Here is a 9,385-nt window from a genome sequence, read left to right as displayed (position 1 = left end):
TTTTTTTTTTTTTTTTTTTTTTTGAGAGGGAGTCTCGCTTTGTCGCCCAGGCTGGAGTGCAGTGGCCGGATATCAGCTCACTGCAAACTCCGCCTCCCGGGTTCAGGCCATTCTCCTGCCTCAGCCTCCCGAGTAGCTGGGACTACAGGAGCCCGCCACCTCGCCCGGCTAGTTTTTTTGTATTTTTTTAGTAGAGACGGAGTTTCACCGTGTTGGCCAGGATGGTCTCGATCTCCTGACCTCGTGATCCGCCCGTCTCGGCCTCCCAAAGTGCTGGGATTACAGGCTTGAGCCACCGAACCCGGCCTACCGCTGCACTCTTACCTCCAGGCAGTAGCGGCCCAGGTGATTCCGGAAGACCTGGTGGGGCACCACGCCGCACTGTGTGTGCACAGACAGACACCACTGGCCGCTGGCACCCAGCTCAGGCCACAGCAGGAAGGCCCCCAGCACGTCTCTCCGCAACAGGGCCAGGGCACAGGGCCTAGGGGGCACAGAGGGGAGAGGGTAAAGGCTGGACTGCTCTCCTGGGCAATGGTCATGACAACCCCAGCAGCATCGAGGCAGCCTGTGGATTAAATGCCCTTAAACACACTGTGCATTGCCTGGGCTTGGTGGCTTATGCCTGTAATCCCAGCACTTTGGGAGGCCCAGGCAGGAGGATCCCATGAGCCCGGGAGTTCAAGGCTGCAGTGAGCCATGACCATGCTACTGCACTTCAGCCTGGGTGACAGAATGAGACCCTGTCTCTAAAGTGAAATTTAAAAACAAAAAAAAACAGCAAAAACCCAACATGGGGCCTGACTCAGAGTCAAGCTCAACAGAAAGAAGTTTTTAGAAGCTTAGAAGGTTTCTCCAGGGTCTGTAATTGTTGGCAACATCAAGACTTTCTCAGGAAAGAGGCTTAAAGAGCTGACGCTTAGGGGCCTCGCCCTGTGCGGGCCAGGTGCTGAGGGCTCTACCCGAATTACCTCCTTTGATCCTCTCCACAGCCTTAAGATGAAGCTCCTTTCATTAACCCCATTTTACATTAGAGAAAATGGAGGCCCAGGGTGGTGAAGTCCCAGGCCTGAGGTCACCGAGGTTGGCAGCGCTCTGCCCGTGCACAGGAGTGTGTGCCTCAGGGGCCTGGGAAGCCCGTATTTCTCTGCCCACTCCAAGGGACTGGGCATTGGGCCAGGCCAGGCCTTTCCTACCTGGAGATGCCAGCGAAGGCCCAGATGTTCTCCGTCAGGCTGCCCTCGCTCTCCACCAGGCACAAGTGGCCACCAGGACCCCGGGGCCATGCCTCCCATGAGGCAGGAACTGTGGAGACCATCCAGGAGTCAGGAGGACAGTGACCAAGCCCTCCCATTCCCTACGGCTGCAGGCCTCATCACCCATCACCTCTCTGCCCTGCTCAGCAGACACATCCGCACACAGGCCTTCCACCTGCCAGGTCTGGTCCATATGCAGCTGTACGCAGTCCCCTGTGCACGGACCCGGATGCAGGCAAACACACACAATGCACAGCTATCACTTGGAGGTGTGGCCACAGCCTTGCAGGAATGGGCACTCACGCCCACCTCTGGCTGGTCCAGGAGCGCACAGGCACGTGTCCCAGGTACACACAGGGTAGGCATGCTCCCACCACTCACAGGCCTCCCGAGCCGACAGCTGCAGCTGGGTCTCGTAGGTGCAGCCACGGTAGGCCCCCGAGCGGATCACCTTGCTGCGAATGGCCTTCTTGCGCACCAGCGTGGGCGAGCAGTAGGGATTCCCCAGGCGGGCATGGCGGGCGCGGCTTTCCGACTCTGGCAGCTCCTTCTAGGGCACCAAGAGGGGCCCACAGGCAGGCAGACTCAGGTCCAGCCATGTCAGGCCAAGTGAAGCACCTGCCCCCGACATGCCCCCCAAACCCATACCCAGTTCCCTTGTCCACTGCCCACTCCTTGGCTGGGGTGCTGCGTACCCCACTGCCCACCAGCCCCTCTGCTGGCAGCCGCCGGAAGGAGACCAATGCATGGACGTTCTGAGAGAGTTGATCACGGCCGAAGGGCTCCCGCACCAGGCCCCCAGGGGGGCCCCCAGAGCTGGACAGTGACTTTAGGGGCACCTCCCCTGTGGGTCCTGGGCAGGGCTCTGGCAGTGCCCGCTCCTCAGGGTGCTGCAAGAGGTAAGCCAGCTGGAAAGAGCGGCACAGGAGCAGGTGCAGGATCTGGACCTGGGAGGGAGGGAGAGAGGTGGGCTCAGTTGGAGGAGGTCTCCGTCTCCCTGGGCCTCAGCCCACTCACCATGAGTGCATGCAGCCCCTTGGCTTCGGAGGCTCTTCCCATTCTTCCTGGGAAAGCTCCTACTTACCCTTCAAAACCTTACCACCATGCAGGCTTCCTTACCAGCTTCCTTTATTTATTTAACAAACACTGAGGACCTTCTGTGGTCCAGGTATCACACATGGAGCAGAGAATGGAAGCATGAGCTCACGCACTCCTGCCCCCAGGCTTACCACCCCCGCCCTGCACGCCACATCAGCACCCTCTTCCAGGAAGGGCCAAAAGCCCAGGCCCTGAAGTCAGAACTTGGGTTCCAATCCTGGCTCTGTCACATAGGAGCGGCTGTGGGACCCTGGGTAGAGCATGGCACCTCTCTGTGCCTCGGTTTCCTCATCCCCACCTCCCTGTGCCCCTTTGAGTCAGTGAAATGGAGCACAGGAAATTCCCAGCACAGGCCCAGTGCTTGTTGGGAGCAGCGCATCCCACCCGCCACACACACCATCCAGACCCAACGTGTCAGACCCGTGAGCATCAGATCAAGGACCATGACTCAGCCACCTGTCACCCCAGTATCCAGCACAGGGCCTGGATATACAGGATGACAGCAAATGGTTGCTGGCCAGAACCAAACTCAGAGCCTGTCTGCCAAACGCCTAGTTGCTGAGGCTCTGTTGTTCACGACAGCCAGGCTGGCTTTGACTTTCTGATCCACCTGCCCACCCCGACTGCTCTGGGCCAAGCACTGTCTCAAGACCTGGACCCAGACTCTGCTCTCAAAGAACTCAAGTGCCTGTAATTAGGGCAGACGATGGTAGCGTGCGGTTCATGTCACAGGACCCCAGAGAGAGGGGCCATCCAGAGGAGTCAAGGCGGGGCTCAGACATGTGGGCCGAGCCCTGAAGAGTGAGTGGAATGTGCCAGGATGAGAAGGGGAGGGGGATGCCAGACAGAATGGCATGAGCGAAGGCCTAGTGGTGTGACTCTCCACTCTCTAAGCGCGTGGCCAGGTTCCCGCCCCGGGCCCTAGGGAATGCTGAGGCCGCTGACTTGCTTTGTGGTATCCTCAGTGGAAAGAGCCACAGAAAGAGGCGAGAGGTGCATGCCTGGAGGGGGATCAGGCCGCCCTGACAAAGCCCTCAAGGAACCTGCCCTGATGCCCAGCACACAGTCCCTCTGGCCTCCATAGTGGTCCCCTGCCTCGAGCCCCAGATACCTCTCCTGGCTGGCTGCCCACAAAGAGGTGGCAGAAGAGCTTGCTGGCTGGGCTCCGTGGGTTTCGAGCCATGAAGGCAAACTGGCAGTCGGCAGGGCACCAGGTGGAGTAGAGGATGCGCCTCAGGGCGTGCGCCATTAGAAGCACCTGGCGAGGCAGCAGCGTGAGGCCCCCATCAGAGCCACCGGGTAGCCCCACCCCTGCTCGCCAGCCTGCAGGGGTGAAGAAACCCTCCCTCCTTCCATCCCGCCCGGTCTCAAGCCCTCATCCTTCACATGGGCCCTGGGCTCAAGATCGCCACCCCCATGTGATGCTCGGCCTGCCGGGGCCCAGAGAACAGGAGTGACGGCAGGCACTGGGGTGACACGCCTGGCCCCTGGAGGCAGGTGACTGGGGTGCGAATCCTGGCTCTGCCACTCATTTGTGTGACTCAGGCAGGTGAGGGCAGTCCTCTGAGCGCCTGTGGTGACGGGTCAGGTAGGGAGATACCAGCACGTCTCGACAGGGCTGTCGCTGGGGATCAGTGGGAGCTCATGTGAGTGGCACAGGACCTGACCCCAGGGCCCCGCAATGCCCAGCTCTGGGGACACCAGGTGTGCCTCAGTGGTAGGTGACTGATGCCCGCAGCTGTGAGGTGCAGTCTGGCGCACAGTTAGTGCCCGCCCCACGCTGGCTCAGCAGGAGGACGAGCCTGCAGCAGGGCAGGGAGGCGGAGCAGTGGCCAGGAGCAGCCCTACTGCACCTGGGTGAAGCTGCCCATGGCCCACCAGCCAGCGCGGGGCAGGGAAGCTGCGAGAGCCTCAGTGGGCTGGATGTTCCTGATGCTCAGGCGGGGAGGTAGCCCTGGAGGGATTCTGGAGGCCCAGGGGTGGGAAGGGGTTGCCCGAGCCAGCCCTGGGAGGCGGCGGCCCTTGGTGCAAGTCCAAAGGCCCAGAGCAGGTAGGCTGGTGCGCCAGGGGGACCCCAGGGGAAGCCAGGGGGCCGAGCTGAGGCCAGGACCTAGGTGGAGAGCGCATCCTGAGGCTGGAGACACCTGTAGCCATCCAGTCCTCACCTGCACCCACAGGGGTTCCTACCTCACCCTCCCCGCTGTAGATCTTGAGACCCTGAAGGCTGAATTTCAGGATGACGGCCCGGCGCCGGGGACAGCCCTGGGTGGAAAACAGTAGTGGGGACAGGCAGCACCTCCCAGACCCTGCCTTGGCCTGCCCAGCCTCAGTACCATCCACCAAAGGCTGGTTAGCCCACTCCACCACCCCTGGCACGGGGTGGGGCCCTGGCTGGTGGAACCCCCTGGCGCTGGGGAAGTGTGGATGGCTCCTGGCAGACGGCCCCTAGCTAGGGCCACCGCTGGCCAGGCTATGGCTGTCACCCACATCTCCATCTGTGGCTTCCAGCTGTGGGGCCCAGGTCGCAGTAGCCCAGGGCATAAGGGATGGGGCCTCTGGAGCCTGGGTGTGTGTCCTGACCAGCCCACCACAAACACTGCCTGTGTCCTGCCCCTCTCTAACCGTGGGGAGGGTGGGTCTGCTCTCGGGGTTTATCTGGTCTTCAAGGCTGTGACTTTCACTAGGGAAGTGCCCTCCCAGGCTACCCACCTTCAGCGCCCACAGCTGCTGCTGCACCAGCCACACGCTCTCCTGGGTGTCCAGGTCGTCCACAGGGAAGGAGCCCACGTACTGCTCGGCGGTGGGGCGAAGAGGCGAAGGAAGTACGTCAGGGAGTCAGGTCCATGGCTCCTAACCCCAGCCTCCAAATTCCCCCCAAACACACATCTGCTCTGCCAGGCAGGCTGTGGACAGACAGAGCTCGATTCTCGGAGCCCAGGCTCTGCTGCTTTCCCGGCAGGTGACCTTGGTCAGGTCACTGAAGCTCTCCGAAGTCCCAGTCCCTCATCAGGGCACACACACACTCCCCAGCCCAAGTCAGGGAAGACAGAGGTAGAAATAGGTCCTAGACCCACAGCACTTCCCAACCACCAGTGCCTGCTACCTGAGGGCCACCCACCAGAGCACACCTGGACAGGGCGTCCCCACCCACCTGGGCAAACTTGGTGATGCACCTGGGCCGGTGAGGGCCCAGCCCGCAGTCAGAGGCCCTGCGGCCCCCAGCCCCTGCCTTCTGCATGGCCCTCGGGGTGCCTGGCTTCCAGCTCCACGGGAAGGGAGGCTGCAAAGGGCAGAGGGAGAAGGGCTGCTTTCGAGACAGGCAAGCCACAGAGTGCCCCCGACAGGCCATTGATTCACTGGCTTCCTAGGCAGCTGCTATGTGTGCAGCAAGCTGGGCAATGCCCTGGGCACTGGGGAGCCAGCCCCGAAGAAAATGATGACATCTCTGACTGCCCTCAAGGAGCTTACATTGTTGCTGGGGGGGAAGACATTGAACTAAATAGTAAGATAGATCACACGTGAGATGCAGATGGAGCGAGGAGGAGAATGGGAGACGTCAGCTTAGAGGCTAGGCTGATTGTTGCCGGGAAGCCCTCACTGAGGAGGGGAGGTTTGGTTCCAGATCTGAAGGGTGTGGCGGCACATGCCCAGGGTCACTCACTCATTCACTCAGCAAGCTCTGAGGACTGTGGTGCTCTGGGCTGGGGCCTCCCCCAGGGGGTGGAAGTCAAGGGATAGACCTGTAACCAGCTTTCACAAAGTGCCCGAGGGAAGGGAGGGCCACCTGAGAGGGCGCCATCAAAGAGAAAGGCAGTGACAGCAGCAGAAACAGAGACTGCAAAGACACAAAGGCAGGCAGGCAGGCAGGCAGCGGGGGCCCGCAGGCCGACCTCGGCAAGACCAGAACAGCAGGCTGCCCCCCCCCCCCAACTGCCCAGCCCAGCCAGGCTCTGGTCTTTCCTGGGACCCCTCTCCCACATCCAGTGGTGGAAAAGGAGTGGACCCCCCCTTAGGCGACTGTCCTCAAGGGCAGGGAGCACACTATTTCCCATGGGAGCCCAGGACACAGCTGGTGCTCAATTAATGTGGAATTAACACATCATAGCCCCATGATTCCAAGAAAGAACGGCTGAATGCCTCTGGCGAGGTCCCCCAGGACTCAGCTCCCTCGGTCTCTGCTGGGACCAATGAGAAAGCCACCTCTGTGTCCCATCCTGGCTGGCTTCTCTCACCAGCCTGCTTGTCATCACTGACTTGGGATCAGAGTCCTGGGTCCAAATCCTGTGTGACTTTCGGCCAGCTGCCTCAACCCTCTGCGCCTCCCCTTCCTCATCTGCAAACCTGGGATCATGTGAGAAGGAGATGGGGACAAGAATGGAGGAGCAGGCGCCCAGCCCGACATCAGCCAGGCTTGGATCCAAAGCTCAACAAAGCCTGCTGCTCAGGAGGGAGCTTGGGAGGACAGCGGGGTCAGACCACTCCCGCTTTCCTCCTTGTCCTTGGCCACCCTGACAGGCGCCCACCCAGGGTGGGAGGGCCAGGCAGGGGAGGCCTGCCTGGGGGCTCAGATTCCCGCCACAGAGAGCAGGTATCCAACAGAGCCCTGGGCAGCAAGGACAGGTCTGGTGTGTGTTCTCGCTCAAGGAGGAGGGCTGGGGTGCTTTGGAACTGACTCTGCTAGCACCAGGAGCCCAGGAAGGGACCCTGTTTCTGCCCGCCCATGACCTTTCACCCCAGGCTCAGGCCAGGGTGGAGGTGCCTGCACCACCACTTTCAGTGAGCAGCCAGGAGCCAGGAAAAAAGTGCTGCAACTGTACCGTCCCCTTGAGTCTTCCTGGCGCCCCCTCCTACCCTGGCTGCCCTCCTGCTTTTCTGGGCTATTGCACCCTGATCATTTTCATGTCATATCCTTTACCTACTATACCTTTTATGTTTAAATAAAGCAAAGTTAGATGTGCAACTGGCACTAAAGCCATGTGACATCATTTCCAGGTAAGGAGGTGGCAGGGCGGGGGGCTTCCAGTGAAGCCACCTTTCAACTTCATAGTCACATCCTGGGGCCAGGATAGGCCAGGAGGGCAGGCAGTGGGGAGGGAGGAGGCAAAGACAATGCAACGCGGAGAAAAGGAGAGGGAAGGTACGGAGGATTGGGGGGTGGCCAGGGACAGAGGCAGGAACAGAGAAGGCGAGAAAGACAAAGCAAAGGAGACAAAGGAGAGCTATGGGGAGGAGAGGGGAAGGGTATGTTTCTCATCCTGTCCTGGCGGACACAGACCTTAGGCACCAAGAGATGGGGAGGAGCCGCGTGGGCATCTCATACTCACACGCGTACACAGCTGTGTCCAGGGCTACTGTAGCCCCTCCCTCCACACCCAAAGCTGCAGCTTTCGGCGTCCCCAGTATCCCAGCTGTGGGGGTGCGGGGGCCACCCACTGGCCCTCTTAGTGGCCCCACCCCACCCACCATCACCTGATCCCTTCCCTATCTCCCTGGTCCTTGGCCTCGTTGGAAACTGGAAGTTCCTCCCTCCTTCCTAAGCCTGAGGGGCACAGTGCATTCAGCCCGGGGCCTGGAGTTGGGGTGGGGGGCTCCCGGGGAACCAGGGAGGGCACGGGACTCACTCTAACCCTGGAAACAGACCTTACCCATTCCAGGCACAAAACACCCACTTGTCTCTCTGGGGGCAGATCTGCTTTTCCCAGGCTTTCCACTGCAGTCTGGCTGGGCCAGCACCTTCCGAAGGGGACACACTTGGAATGAGGCTGGGGCTGTCCTCAGGTTTTCCAGGTGGCCCTGCTCAGAGGCAGGAGACTGGATGGGCTGACCTGCCTCGTGGGCCAGGCACAGAAGCCCTCTGGGGCACTGCACCATAGCTGAGTTGAGGAGACCACCAGCCCGCAGACCCTGGGTCAGCAAAGGGTGGCTCAGAGGAGTGAAGTCACTTGGCCATGGTCACACAGCTTAAGTGAGAGAGCAGGGAAGCAAATCCATGTCTCGTGCTGTTTCCTCAGGCCATGGCGGTGCCTTTCTGCTCGGACTCCCCTCCCACAGATAAGCAGGGTGTCCACTGCTGGAGTTTGGTGGGGGTCCCCGCCAGTCCAGGAGGAGGCGAGGCAAGGAAGCCGCCGGCTAGGGAACTAGGTGCTGCCTTCTGGCCGGAGGGTCTCCTTCCACTGCCCCAACAAGCGCCCACCTGTCCTGGGCCACAGGGTCGGGGAAACCCAAGGCCACCCAGCCAGGGGTCAAGAACCTGGATTGTGGGGTCTAACGTGGTTAGCTGGCGTGACCTTGGGCAAGTCACGTAAGCTCTCAGCCTCCAGGTCCTCAGCTGTAGGGTGGGAATCCCCCAGCACTACCTGTTGGGGTGCTCGTAGCTCTGGTCCTTCTTGGAATGTTTCCGAGGCTGTGTGTCAGGCCCCGCCGCCAGAGGACGAAGGTCCCCGCCCTCTAGGGGCACCCAGCTGGGGTGGTGGAGGCGGCAAGGGGGTAAAGTAATGAGAAGAGAACAGCGGGGTGAGGAGAAGGCGAGGTGCGTGCGTGTGCTGGGGGTGCTGCTTCACGGCCTCTCGAAACAGGAGACACAGGAGCGGGAAGTGCTGTTCCAGGGGTGGGTGGGCCGAGGCCCCTGAGGGGCAGGCGCGGGGGTGCGAAGCGCTCCAGAGTGGGCTGCCGGTGCCGCTGTGCTACCTCGCTCGGGGCGCTGCGGAGGACGACCAGGGGCCCCGGCAGAGTCCCCGGACCCAGGAGCGGGCTGGGCTCTGCCCCAGGGCACGGAGGAGGCTTACGGTGGCAGGGAGGGCAGATGACGACCGAGCGAGTGACCAGCGCCCCTCACTCCCGAGACCCTCCCGCGTCCGCGTCCGCGTACCAAGCCCCCCGCCCCGACCCGGCTCCCGGCGCTTACTCACCGCCTCTCGAGTCCGGTCCCCGCCGCTCCGGCCCGCGACCCCCGCGTCTTTCGCCGCCGCCGCCCCGCGGTCGGGTGCCAGCCCTCCGCCGCCCCCGCCCCCGTCCCCGTCCCCGCGCCCCCA

The 9,385-nt window shown here is 61.8% G+C and overlaps 1 protein-coding gene across 2 annotated transcripts in view; it reads right to left on the bottom strand.

The window, feature by feature from the left end:
* The window catches only part of SH2D5 (SH2 domain containing 5), a 12,194-nt gene extending 3,084 nt beyond the window's left edge, over positions 1-9,110 (bottom strand). The window contains exons 1-9 of one of the 2 annotated variants that reach the window (XM_023219767.2): positions 8,024-9,110; positions 5,506-5,634; positions 5,064-5,144; positions 4,542-4,616; positions 3,466-3,612; positions 1,952-2,203; positions 1,638-1,806; positions 1,197-1,305; positions 325-484 (exon numbers count right to left, since the gene is read on the bottom strand). In XM_023219767.2, coding sequence (XP_023075535.1) covers positions 325-484; positions 1,197-1,305; positions 1,638-1,806; positions 1,952-2,203; positions 3,466-3,612; positions 4,542-4,616; positions 5,064-5,144; positions 5,506-5,592 — 1,080 coding nt within the window. In that variant the 5' untranslated portion in view covers positions 5,593-5,634; positions 8,024-9,110. Of the gene's footprint in view, positions 1-324; positions 485-1,196; positions 1,306-1,637; positions 1,807-1,951; positions 2,204-3,465; positions 3,613-4,541; positions 4,617-5,063; positions 5,145-5,505; positions 5,723-8,023 lie in introns of those variants that run through there. The other variant, XM_023219766.2, reaches the window with a different exon arrangement.
* Between the last annotated feature and the right edge of the window lie 275 nt (positions 9,111-9,385).

The sequence above is a fragment of the Piliocolobus tephrosceles genome, chromosome 1 (assembly GCF_002776525.5).
Source record: "Piliocolobus tephrosceles isolate RC106 chromosome 1, ASM277652v3, whole genome shotgun sequence".
NCBI classification, from domain to species: Eukaryota; Metazoa; Chordata; class Mammalia; order Primates; family Cercopithecidae; genus Piliocolobus; species Piliocolobus tephrosceles.
Note: the sequence above shows the minus strand (reverse complement) of the source record. Positions and strands in the feature narration are given on the sequence as shown.